The sequence below is a fragment of the Castor canadensis genome, chromosome 11 (genome assembly GCF_047511655.1).
Source record: "Castor canadensis chromosome 11, mCasCan1.hap1v2, whole genome shotgun sequence".
NCBI classification, from domain to species: Eukaryota; Metazoa; Chordata; class Mammalia; order Rodentia; family Castoridae; genus Castor; species Castor canadensis.
The window spans coordinates 91,377,369-91,391,469 of record NC_133396.1 but is presented as its reverse complement, the minus strand read 5'-3'; the positions used below and the strand labels follow the sequence as shown (position 1 = coordinate 91,391,469).

General features: G+C 37.9%; 1 protein-coding gene across 1 annotated transcript in view; it reads left to right on the top strand.

Annotated features, from left to right (window-relative positions):
* The window catches only part of Mroh9 (maestro heat like repeat family member 9), a 192,215-nt gene that overhangs the window by 122,995 nt on the left and 55,119 nt on the right, over nucleotides 1–14,101 (top strand). The window contains exons 2-5 of the mRNA XM_074044784.1: nucleotides 2,770–2,849; nucleotides 3,461–3,596; nucleotides 4,163–4,249; nucleotides 9,117–9,221. Of these exons, the coding sequence (XP_073900885.1) occupies nucleotides 2,770–2,849; nucleotides 3,461–3,596; nucleotides 4,163–4,249; nucleotides 9,117–9,221 (408 nt within the window). The remainder of the gene's footprint in view (nucleotides 1–2,769; nucleotides 2,850–3,460; nucleotides 3,597–4,162; nucleotides 4,250–9,116; nucleotides 9,222–14,101) is intronic.

Genomic DNA, 14,101 nt, shown 5'->3' with positions numbered 1-14,101 from the left:
TAGTGTACTAATCGACAGTAAGGTGAACAGACATTAGAGAGACAGAGAGAGGATTGAAAATCAAAGATAAAAAAAATAAAAAAATAAGTAAATGAAAGAAATATCTATATATAAAATTGAATTAAAATAAAATGGATAATAGAAAATTAAAACAAAAACCCCAAAAAACTTCCAAGTTTATATGCAATGCAGTTTCAGCCTTAATAATTTGGGTGTCTGTCTCAATCTCCAGTCCTGGAGTTGGTGCCTCAGATGTTGTTCTGTAGTTGTCTCATCAAAGGGGATGCATAAAGTAGAACAAAACTACACACACACACACACACACACACACACAAAAGCCCCACCAAGTGTCCCCAGTTCAAATGCAATACAGTTTCAGTAAGTTTTTCGGCTTGCAGGTGTAATTTGGTTGTTCTCTCATCAAAGGTAGGGAGAAAAAGAAAAAAAAGCATCTGGAGACAGTTCTGAGAGTGGTATCTGCAACTGTGGCTTGCCTGCCTGTTGCTCTCAGCCTGTAGCTCGTAAATCACAATCTTGAGATATGGTAAACCCCAATGAAGTTTAATTATTTCTTCTGTTCCAATACATATGGGAGCAAAGAAGAATTTTCCTGGTGAAGGAAGACGTAAGTTAATAAGGTGTTAATGAGAAAGAGATAGTTGTGATAACTACCTAATAAATAATATAGGGTGTTTCATCTTATAAGGCAGTAGGGGCATTGGCTTAGCTTACTAATAAGAATTAGTGAGTAAGTGGGATGAGCTAGTAGGAAAGATTTAGTTAATCTTATGTTGGGGAAGAGAGGTGAAGAAAATTAAGCAAACAATCAAGGAATAAAAAGTTTTTTTTAAAAAAAATATGATCTGGCAATCTAATTGACCTGTTAAGAGTACAGATAATAAAGAAGGGTTATGGATGAAGAGATAGGATAGAGGCAAAATGTGAGCAAATGTGATTCTAATTGGAAACTGGAGGAAAGTATAAATAGAGACAGATGATAGGGAAGGGACAGAGGATATTGGTTAAGATTGCACGCTGAAAAGCATGTTTCATGGTTCATATGCAGTGAGTGAAGAGAAAAGAGAGGAAAAACAGAACTAAAAAGAAAATGATTTATAGAGAGAGTATAAAGTTATCCTGAGCAGTTACACAAAAATAAATCAATATAAACAAAAGATAAAAACAATCAAAACCAAAAGTGACAAAAAAAATCAACATTTTCAGTTGCTTTTCTGAATGGCTATCATCTATGTATCTATCTATCCATTTATCTATCCATTACTCTTTATTTATTCCCCTCAGACTCTGAGTCTTTTAAGCCAATAGATGGCAGTCTGGTTTGAGACCTGACTCTGGAATGGGTCTTAGTTGGTTTCCAGAACAGTAGTTGAACATTTGGAGATCTGAATACCAACACCAGCAGAGGATTCTGAGGTCTGAGCCTTCACCCTACCAGACTTGCACTCCACACTCCAAGTCCCCAAGAATTCACGATTAGTTGTATGTTCCAGCAGTGGTCCTTTCCTGTGTTGGAAGCTGCTGAACTGTGCTGGCATGCATGCTGCCAGTTTCTTTGTTGTAGATAGTAGCCATGTCCCATCTAAGTAGGTGTGTCTGTTTCCTGCTATTTTTCTTGCTGGATTTTCTGCAAGTTAAAGCTACTTTGCTACCAGCACTTACTATTTTAGCAGTTTTGCAAGGAATTAGGTGAGAAAATTACTGTTTATTGGTGTGTATCCCTAAGGAATAATGTGGGCTGTGTAATTCTGTCACTGTCTTACTATTGTCTCACCTTACATTTAGGTCTTTAGTCCATTACCACTTAACTTCTGTATATGACATAAGGTAAGAGTCCAGTTTCATTCCATTGCTTGTGGATATCCAGATTTCCCAACACCACCTATTGAGGAGACCATCTCTTCCCTATTGTGTGTTCTTAGCACCCATATCAAAGATTAAATCACCATCTATGGTGAGTATATTTCTGGATACTCGATTCCATTTCACTTATCTATGGGGCCTGTTTTTATGCCTGTCCATAGTGTTCTAAACACTTTAGCTTCAAACTATAGCTTGAAATCAGGAATTGCAATCCCTCCAGCCTTATTTTCCTTTCTCCAGGATGCTTTTGCTAATAAAGGTATAGTTCCCCAGTTCTTTGAAAAACAATTATAAATTCCTAATAATCTTTTCAATTATCACTTTTAATGACTACATAGTTATATTAACAGCTTTAGATTGAATTGAATATGATTCTCATTCTACAGTGTGAGTGTAATCATTCTTCTGTAAGGCCTGACTTAAATTGCCCTGTTAATATTTCTATCGGTAGACCCCACACTAAGTAGACTGTGTTTAACAGGTACAGTGGTAAATGGTAGCATACCTGATAAAGAGTACCCCTCACAAAATATTCTCTGAAAATACTACTTAAAGATGGTTGCTGTGAAGTTTTCTTACAAATAAAAACAAGCAATTAACAAAATGCAAAGATAATCTGTGGAATGGAATGGAAGAAAATATTTGCAAATTATTTTGTGTGTGTGTGTGTGTGTGTGTGTGTGTACAAAAGGCCACCATCTAGGACAATATAATATTATGGGCTAAATTACAGCTTTTCTAGTCTTAATACTTCTATGAACTCTTGGGTTTATAACCTGATTTGCTTCCTTTATTCTCTGTAAATGGGAAAATTACACACGATATTATGAATTTCACTGGTCTATAATCATTGATTCTTTCTGGTTTTTATTTTCTCATGGTACTTAGGAGAGTACAACTAACAGCCTGCTGGATACATTCTCAGAGTTGCTATGTCATCAATCCATGATCCTGGCCATGAACTCCAGGTATATAAACTGTAATGCTCTTATTTCCCTAATTGAAAATCTTTAAAATGTTATATCTTTAAAAAATTTGTGTAAGAAAGAAAAAAATCACTTCAAATTCCATCATCCTAATTCTGCAACTGTTGTTTCTTTCTTATGCTTCTTTCTAATCTTTCTGTATTTCATGAATAAGCATATAATCCTTCTAGCTGATGAAGGGCAAGCAGCTACTGATACCAATTTGAAGATGCTTCTCAATACCAGAAATATTAAAGTGTGAAAAACATGGTATCATTGGCTAGAAAAACTGTAACAACAATACAGTTCAACAGTTTAAAGCTAAGCATTGGTTTTGTGGACTTGGCTGAGAATACGACCACTCTATACATAATTACATTTATGGAGAATATATTCTGATTTCTAAATAATTGTAGATTACATTTACAAAGAAATTTATTCCTTCTGATTGAAAGTATCATCATTAAGAGAATGTTCAAGACCTTTGTGTCATATAAAGATAAAACTAGACCTCGCTTTCTAGTATAGTCTCCCTTATTACTAAGAAGAAATCAATAACATTAGATTACATTTGAATTTCCAGCAATTTAATAATTGTACCTTTTTCTTCTCAGCTTTGTGGATCCCTTACTGCAGTTTGAGTCTCAATTGGGGATAATAGAGTCATCCTTTAAAATGGCATTTTCTATACCAAGTCTTGACAAGGTGAAAATGATGGGGAAGAATGATGAGGATATTGAGGACCTGGAGGTAAAATCTTTCTATCCTTAATCATATTAAGGCATTATTATATCCCACTGCACACCTAAAGAACATGTCTTAATAGGTCATTATCTTTGCTGGTTCCTCCTTCACTTTTCTCAGACAAACAGTATTTTCTAGCACTGACCTATACTCCTAGATTCCTTGTGAATCCTACAATCCATGGAATTTAATGGATTGTATAGGATTTATAGGAACAAATGGGTGAAGATATTTTTAATTGATTTAGTAAGGGCAAGAAGTTTACTGGAAAGCACTGCAAAAAAGGGAACAGAAGCAGAGAGAGATGAAAATAGAAAGAGTCATATAGTAAGATTAGCAATACTTGTGGTCTCTATTTCCTCAACATTGCTATGTAGTGCACTTAAGCTATAAACTAGAGAAGCAATTATGGCATATGTCATTGGGTGAGGTCTTATCAACATAGCCACCTATCTCTGTTCTTACCTTCAATTTATGGAGAGAACTTAAGATATCTAGATGAAAAACTGTATATAAGGTAAAATTTTATTTAAGCCTGGCAGGTTGATTGTGCATACTTTTTTGTATTTCAGAATTTATATCAAAGTATTTTAAACATATATGAAGATACCATTCTGATCTTAGTGTCTAAAGACCTCTACAAACTACAGATTTTAAAGGTAAATGAAAAACAAATAATTTTGCTTGTCATAAATATAGAGAACTCGTTATGTTTCATTTACTTCTAATTTGTCATATTTGCATCTCCAAGTGCTGGGTGGCTGAAATTTTTTTCTGTACTTCCAATTGAGTGAAATTACTCACAAAAACAAAACCATTTCCCTTTTTGAATTATAAAAGCATATTTTAAGAAATCAATTTCTAGGAGATGACAACAATATCCATCTTCAGAAGACAAGTCTTAATGTAGCAATATAGCAGGTGAACACAGTAGCAGAGAATAGTATTGGGCTTAACTACATTTGAGTCCACGTAACAATGAACAATGCCATGACAGTGCCTATATGTGTGCTTCTTCCCCATCACTACTGGGGCTGAGGAATTCTGTAGGCATTCTATCCTCGTGAGTACCATTCACTGTGGTTTGAATATATCCCCCAAAGCTTATATATTGGAATATTGATCCCCAGTGCAGCAGTTAAAAGGTGAACTCTTCAAGAATTGATAAGATCATGAAGAATTTCCTCATGATTACATTGGTGATGTTATCATGGAGGTAGACACTTGATACAAAGATGGATTTGCCCCCTTCCTTTTGCTCCCTCTCCTGTGAGCCCTCTTCCCCTTCTGCCTTCTGCAATGGGATGATGCTGCAAGAAGGCCCTTATAGATGAGAGCTCTTTGACCTTGGACTTCACAGCCTACAAAACTGTAAGAAATAAGTCTCTGCTTCTTTTCACATTGCCTAGTCTCAGATATTCAGAAATAACAACATAAAATGGACTTAGATAGAGATTTGGTACCAAGAAATAAGACTGTTCCTAAAACAAATACCTGAAAATGTGAAAGCAGTTTTTGGAACTGGGCAATGAGGCTGGAAGAATTGGAAAGCACAGGCTAGGGAAAGCCTAGATTTTCTATGAATGGAACAATAAAGCCTGTTCTGGTGAGGAATTAGAAGAAGACATGAGCTATAGGGGAGCTTAAAGTTTTTTTATGGATTACTTAGTGGGCATGGTGAGAATTTTGATAGAAAATGAACAATAAAGACCATTGTAATGAGGCCTCAAAAGGAAATAAGGAACAAGATATTGGAAAATGAAATAAAGTCCATTGTTGTCATACAGTTGCAAAGAACTTGGAGGGATTGTGGCTGTGTTCTAGGACTTTTGGAGAAGACAGAACTTAAAAGTGAGACTCTATCTTTTGGAAGGAGAATGTGAAGGGAAAGAAACTCATTTTTTCTGGTCTATTGGGCAGATGAAATTTCTAAGTATCAGTGTTCAAGGTGCCACATGGCTTCTTTGGGTCACTTATAGTAAAATTAGAGACAAAAATGATTTAAAGATGAAATTTATAATTAATAAGGAAGCAAAATGGAAAGATTTAGAGAACTCTCTGTCCATGTTAAATGTAAAAAAATTTTTACTATCATATTATTGCTGTAGTTGGGGGTGCATTGTGACATTTACAAAAGTGCTTACAATATATCATAGTTGAATTCACCCTTAAAAATCATTTTTTAGAGGGAGTAACCAAGTGACCATTTGCTGAAGACATTAATATGGATAGAAGATAGCTAGGTTCTGTTCATCAAGACAATTGGAGAATGATCTCGAAGATATTTCAGAGATCTTTGAAGCGAGCTAGGACCTTATAAGCAAAGTTTCCAACCAGGTGCCCACAGGGCCTCACCATTAACTACCCTGCACCAGATGGGGACTCTGCTCCCTGAATTCCAGCACAGCACCTTTGGCTGTCTTGGCCATGACTCTAGCAGGTTCAACACACCACCATGGAAGATACAAGACATAACCTTAGCAGTTAATTCTGCAGACACACAGGATACAAGAGCTGTGGAAAACGGGTCCTGTTTGGGGGCTGGTGCCAGTGGGAGGGGGAAGGATATAAGGAAAGAGTATAGGAGCATGAATACAAGAAAATATCATGTACTTGTATATGAAAATTGAAAAATGAGACGTTGAAACTATTCCAGGAATGGGTGGAGAGGATATAAAGGACAATGATAGAAGGGATGAATTTAGCTATGATATATTGTAAGAACTTTTGTAAATGTCACAATGCATCTGCAGTATGACAATAATATAAGAAACAAAAAGAGCTATGAAACCTTGGTGGCCTCTACCTAGATTTCAAATGTATCATGGATAGGTTAAAGGCCCAAGAAGAGACTTGTTACAGGGGCAGATCCACTACAGACAGCTCTTGTAGGGGCATTGTTGCTATAGCCATCAAAGTAAGGCAGCCCCCAAGACCAAATAGGGCCATCAGCATTTAACAATAGCCTGGGAAAGCTGCAGGCATAAGACTCCAACATGTGAGAGCTGCTAGGTGGACTGAGCACAGCAAAGCCATGGATGCGGGGCTGTCTGAGGCCTTGCAGGCCCTGTCAGCACTCCAGCATACCAAAGATGTGGGACTTGAAGTCAAAGATTATTCTTCAGCCTTAAGTGTTAGTGTTGCTTTCCCTGTTGGGTTTTGGACTTACTTGGAGCCAATAACTCCTTTCTTCTGTCTCTTTTTCCTTTCTGGAATGGAATGCCTACCCTGTCCTGTTCCACCATTGTATTTGGGAAACATGTAACTTATTAATTTCACAGGCTTGCAGAGAGAGAGAAATTTTCCTCAAAATGAATTATGCCTTGAGTCTCACACTTCTGATTCAGATGACACTTAAGACTTTGCTCCCTTGAGTTAATACTAGAATGAGTTAAGGCTTTGGTGTCATTGGGATGGAGTAAGGATATTCTGTATGTGAGGAAGACATGAATTTGGGGGGCCATAGGTAGAATGCTATGGTTTGAATGTGTTTTCCAAAGTCCACATATTGGAAACTTAATCTTCAGTGCAATGGTATTGACAGGTAGGGCCTTTGGGGAAGTGCTTAGATGGATTAATGGGAATGTGTTCCTGATAATTCCTGATAAAAGAATGGATTTAGATGGGTTCCTGCCCCCCCCCCCCGCTGTGTGTGTGTGCGCATGTGTGTTTCTCACCTTCCTGCCATGGGATGGCACAGAAATAAAGCCCTTGCCAAATATAGGCCCCTCAACCTTGGATTCCCAACCTCCAGAACTCTAAGAAATAATTTTCTGCTATTTATGAATCACCCAGCTCCAAGTATTCTGTTACAGCTATAGCAGCAGAAAATGGACCAATACATTGCTATATCGGAGGAAGGTCTAAAATCCTATTTTTCACAACCAAGAACTCTCTGTACTTTTAATGTCCCCAGTCAGAGATGGAGTACTGCACTGGGCATCTCATTTCTTAAAATTTGTGTTCCTATCATGATAGCACTGAGGTCCAGCTGCTTGGAAAAGCTGAAAAACAGTTTGACTTACCTTCTCAGAAGCATCCATGAGCTGTGAAAATCATAAATACATGCAAGTAAAGAGGACATAATGGTATCCTTAAAGACAAGTGGAAATGTGAAGGAAAATAAATATGAATTGAGCTAATTTGTCCCTAATTTGAGCCAAATTTTTTGTACATGTAAAAAATGTTACCTTTACTGGCCATAATAGTACACACCTGTAATCCCAGCTACTTCAGAGGCATAAATAAGAGGACTGCAGTCTGAGATGGCCTGGGAAAAATGCAAGAGACTTATCTAAAAAGTAACTAGAGCAAAAAAAAAAAAATGGCTGGGGTTGTGACTGAAGTGTTAGAGCACTTGCCTAACAAACACAAAACCCTGAGGTCAAACCCCAGTGTCACTAAAAATAAAAATGTTTCTTCACAATCCTTCAAAGTGATTATTATTCCCCTTTCCCCCTGACCATGGATGTTCTGTTGACCACCCTATGTCACTATCAATAGCTTCCATTTATTGATCATTTTACCTTTGGCACTAAGCTGAATATATGGGTTATTTAATTTAATGTCTAAAATGACAGTACAAAAAAGTTACTATTATTGCTCCCATTTTGGAGATGAGAAAATAGAAACAGTGAGAAACAATAATATGTGCAGTCCTGATGTATAGAGGAACTTGGGAGCCCATTACTTAACCACTTTGTTCTTCTACCTGCCATGCCTAAGACTCTCCTGACTCTATTTTGGGGGAAAAGAGCTGAAATCTCACTCCCAGAAAAGGAAAAGGATAATTCCCTAAGGTTTAGAAACTCTTACATCTTGGAAACTGATGTCAGGTAAATGGGGCAAGACTTGGACAGCCATTGGTATTTATACAGTGGACTCCAATAGACTGCTTGAAGAAGTCTGTTAGCTGTGATTGGCATATGAGGAATATGCAGTCTTACTCCCTTCCAAGGTGGCAAATGTTTCTGCTCTTAGAATTTAGAACAAATAAAGATACAGCAAGACAGATTTGAATCAAAATTAGCAAGAACTTTTTAACCAAGCTGCCTCTAGTAATGTACTCAAAGTCTGAGTATTTCTGGATGGTGAATTTGCAGAGGAATTCTGGGATAAGATGACATTTCAGGATAAGTTAAAATGTTAGTTCTCTTAAAGCTGAAAAATATAGTATGTATTTTTTAAAATATCAATTATGTACTTAAAAAAAGAAGCAATGAAGCAGCTGGTTATCACATCATAGCCTCATAATAAACTTTTCATGATGCCTGACAAATGATTATTATAATGACTATTAGTAACTTATTGACTAGAATTAAATAATATGAAACCTAAATGGAGTTACTATAGTAGTTGAAGTAGTATACTGGTTGTTTGTTATCTGTATTTTTGAGATTAAAATTAACTGCAGATTTATCAGGAGAACTCAGGGACCCCTGAATTGGTGAAGGTGGAGGCTAGAAGAAAAGAACCTCAGGACATGGAAATACCGTGGTGCTAAGATGATGCTTATGTTCCAAACAGGAAATGACCAAGTGGATGAATGAAGATAATTTGTACCTGCAAGAGGGAGTAATGGTGATCATCAGCAGAGTGTTAATCTTTGCATCCAGGAAGGTCAGGGGACTTGTAAGTCACAGAATGCAATAATGCTATTGATCCTGAAGACTGCATTTCTGAAGTGCTGCTTGCCATGTCTTAGAACTTGAGAGTGTTAGATGTCTGCTTGGTATGATTGTGTTGGTAGTTGGGGATTTCTGGAAAGGAGTCAATATCCTACATGACTTTACATCAACCACAACACAGTTTCTCAAACAATTGATTAAGATGCATTATACTTTACAAAAATAGTGAATGTGGGAGGAGGGGGCAAGGTGGCAGATTGTTGACACTTCTATAGGCTAGCAGCAACCAACTACCCCAAAAAAGGAAGATCGGAGGACCCCAAAGGCACCCAAAGGATCCCATAACCAGCGAGAAGTAAAAGCCTCTCCAAATACACAAATAGAAAAACAACTAACCACGGGAAGAATGACCTGCAGCTCCACACTCCCAACCCCCTAGCCATGAAGTCACTGTGCAGCCCCAGGCTCCATTGCTCAGCAGTTAGTCCCACTGCCCAGCACACACAGGAACTTGGAGCTCCACACTCCCCCTAATACACGACCTTCTACCTTCACCATGAAATGCCAGGGAAACCAATGCCCCTGTGTAAGCAGGTCCCATGGCTCCCATTACTCCACATGTAACAGAAGGCACAGCACACTCTATTTCTCCAGCAATGGTGCAACAGGAAAGAGTTCCCTGAACCCTGTGTGGGAGATTCGGCCCCAGAATCTAGCTGCCTTCAGGCTTTGTTCTTCTAAGCCGACAGCAGCACCATGGGACTGCACTTCCAGAAGCCTCTGTGGAAAATTGGGCCCCCAAACCCCTGCAGCTTCCTGGCTCATTTCTCCTGAGTAGGCTGCAGTCCCACAGAACTGTGCTCCCTGAGGCCGGTGTGGGAAATCAGGCCCTGGAATGCCCACTGCCTGCAAGCTCTATTCTCCTAAGCTAGCAGCAGTGCCCCAGGACTGCACTTCCTGAAGCCAAGGCAGGAAATGGGCCCCAAAGCTCCCACCACCTGCTGGCTTAGTTCTCCCAAGTGGGCAGCAGTCCCACAGAACTGTGCTCCCTGAAGCCTGTGCAGGAAATCAGGGCCTGGAATGACAGCTGCCTGCAGACTTTGTTCTCAGCCAGCAGCAGCTGCCGTGGCTTCTGGAAGCCCACACCCCAGGGCCTCCACTGCCTCCTGGGCACCAGATGATTTAAGCTCTCCAGATTTGCTGCCCTATAGGTACCCTCAACTTACTACACAGTGCCAGGGGCCTGCCACCACACACCCAAGGGAATCTCAGGCTCTGGGCCTTGCTATTCTGCTGGTGCCAGGAGGCTTCCCTCCCCATAGAGCACAGAGGCCCAGCACTCCCCACTGCTACTGTAAGAGAGCCCCTGCACTCCCATCAAAGAGTAGGAACTCCAGCCCCCCGCAATGAGGAGAGAAAAGAGGCAATCAATTGGCACCACAGCAAGAACCCTGCAAGGGGTAACATTTCCAGCATACCCCTCTCTGAGGAACACTGCTGGAGCTCCAGAAGGAAAAGAATACAAAAACTCAAAACCTGAACTACAGGGCCACAAGAAATTAAAACCCTAACCAAAAACAACTCCAGATGCATAAATCTCAATGCAGAATGAAACAGCAAGACAACCACGCTCCCTCAAAAGCCAATTCCACCACTGAGGATCCAAACACCGATGTAGAGGAAGAGCTATCAAATAATGAATTCCAAAAAACAATTTTAAAAATGATTAATGACCTCAAAGAAGAAACACAAAAGTTAGTATTTGAGAATGTGAATAAACAAATGAGCTCAAAGAAAATTCAAACAGATGAGTGAAATTAGTAAGACTATCCAGGATGTGAAAGAGGAAATCAATAAAGATATGGAAATCCTGAAAAATAATCAATCCAAAATAAACAACTCAATATCCCAAATAAATATCACAATTGAAAGCTCGGCAAATAGAGTGAAGCAAGCTGAAAATAGAGTATCAGGAAAGGAAGACAAAGTAGAATTAGACCAAATAGTAAAACATCACGAAACAATGCTAAGAAAATATGAATGGAACATGTAAGATATATCAGACACCATGAAAAGACCACACCTACGAATCATGGATGTGGAGGAGGGAGAGGAGATACAAACTAAAGGCATTGATAACCTATTCAATAGAATAATAGCAGAAAAATTCCCTAACCTCAAGAAAAAGAGAGTCACTCAGGTGCAAGAAGCTTACAGAACACCAAACCTTCAGGACCAAAAGAGAAACACCCCCAGACACATCAAAATCAAAACACTCAGAACACAGAACAAAGAAAGAATTCTGAAAGCTGCAAAAGAGAAAAGACGAGTCACAGATAAAGGCAAACTGATTAGAATAACAACAGATTTCTCATCTCAAACTCCAAACACAAGAAGGTCTTGGAAAGACCTTCTAATTGAAGGAGAAACTAAAACTTTCTACAACAAAGAAAAACTACAAGAAATTGCAACCACCAAGCCAGAACTACAGAAGATACTTAAAGGACTTTAAGTATGTATAGAAGAAGAAACTAGAGTGAGACAGATAGACTCAAGAAAGAATAAACAGTTTTGAGCAAGCATACCAGTAAACAAGGAATAGGTAAAACTAAACAACAGGTAAATAAAAATGACTGGAAACAACAAGCACCTCTCAATACTAACACTGAATGTAAGTGGCCTCAATGCCCCAATCAAGAGACATAGAATAGCAAGTTGGATTAAAAAATAAGATCTAACCATATGTTGCTTACAATACACTCATCTAACTGAAAAAAATAAACACTGGATAAGAGTTAAAGGGGGGAAAAAAGTTTTCCACACAAATGGATCCCATAAACAAGCAGGAGTAGCTATGCTCATATCTGACAAAGTAGACTTCAGACTAAAGTCAATCAGAAGAGACAATGAAGGTCACTTCATATTAATGAAAGGAAAAATTCATCAAGAGGAAATATCAATCCTTAACATATATGCACCAAACACAGGGGCACCCATCTACATTACAAAACCTCTAATGGCCCTAAGAGCACAGATAGACCCTAACACAATGATAGTGGGAGACCTGAATTCACAACTGTCGCAAACAGATAGGTCATCCAGACAAAAGATGAACAAAGAAACTTCAGAACTACTCCACACATTAGACCAAATAGAAATGGTTGATATCTACAGTGCATTTCATCCAACAACTAGGCAATACACATTCTTTTCTGCAGCTCATGGAACTTTATCCAAATATTTTAGGATGCAAAGAGAGTCTCAACAAATTCAAGAAAATTGAAATAACCCCCTGCATCATATCAGGTCACAACAAAATAAAACTAAACCTCAACAACAAAAGAAACTCCAGAAAATAAACTCATGGAAACTGAACAACACACCGCTAAAAAAACGATGGATGACTGAAGTCACAGGGAAGAATTAGAAAAATTCCTAGAATCCAATGCAAATTAAAATACAACATATCAGTATCCGTGGGACACAGCAAAGGTCATGCTAAGGGGAAAGTTCACAGCTATAAATGCGTACATTAAAAAAACAGACCTCTCAAATAAACAATCGAATGATATATCTTAAGCTCCTAGAAAAACAAGAACAAACCAAACTCAAAACCAGTAGACGGAGAGAAATAACAAAGATCAGGCCAAGATTAATGAAATCAAAACCAAACAAACTATACAAAGAATCAATGAAACAAAAAGTTGGTTCTTTGAAAAGATTAGTAAGATCAACAAACCCTTAGCCAACATGACAAAACAGAGGAGGGAGAAGACCCAAATTAATAAAATAAAGAGATGAAAATAGGGACATAACCACATGCCAACAAAATCCAGAAAATCATTACAGAGTACTTTGAAAACTTACATTCAAGTAAACTGAAAAATCTAGACAAAATGGATAAATTCTTAGATGCATATAACCAACCAAAATTAACCAAGATGATGTTAGCCACCTAAATAGTCCTCTTACATGCAATGAAATTGAAACAGTCATAAAGAATCTCCTTACAAAGAAGAGCCCAGGACCTGATAGATTCATGGCCAAATTTTACCAAACCTTTAAAGAAGAACTAATACCAATACTCCTCAAACTTTTCCAGGAAACTGAAAGGGAAGGAATGCTACCAAAATCATTCTATGAAGACAGCATTACACTCATTCCAAAACCCAATAAAGATGTAACCAGAAAAAAGATTTATAGACCAATATCTTTAATGAATATAGATGCAAAGAGTCTCAACAAAATACTGTCAAACAGAATTCAGCAACACATCAAAAAGATCATACACCATGAGCAAGCCCGTTTCTTTCCAGGGATAAAAAGATGGTTCAACATACATACATTCATAAACATAATACAGCATATAAACAGGTGCAAGGACAAAAACCATATGATCCTCTCAATAGACGCAGAAAAAGCCTTTGACAAAATCCAACACCCTTTCATGATAAAAGCTCAGAAGAAACTAGGAATAGAAGGAACATTACTCAACATAATAAAGGCTATATATGACAAACCTAATTTCTACAGCAACAAACATTTAACGACAGTGAATTGAATGAAAGCTCAGACAAAGAATTAAAAAAAAGATTTAATGTGGATGAATGAAATTTAAAAAGACATAAACAAACACTTGAATGAATTCCAAGGAAACTGAAAGACCTGAATGAAAAAAAGACAATGTAAGACATGAAAGAGGAATTCAATAAAGACATAGAAATTCTTGAGAAGTCAAATTGAAATTGTGGAAAGGAAAATCTCAGTAAGACAAATAAAAAACTCAGTTGAAAGTCTCTCCAGTAGACTGGATCAAATTGAAGACAGAATACCAGGACTGAAAGACAAAGTAGACTTATTAGAATATGTCAATGAAGATAGAGG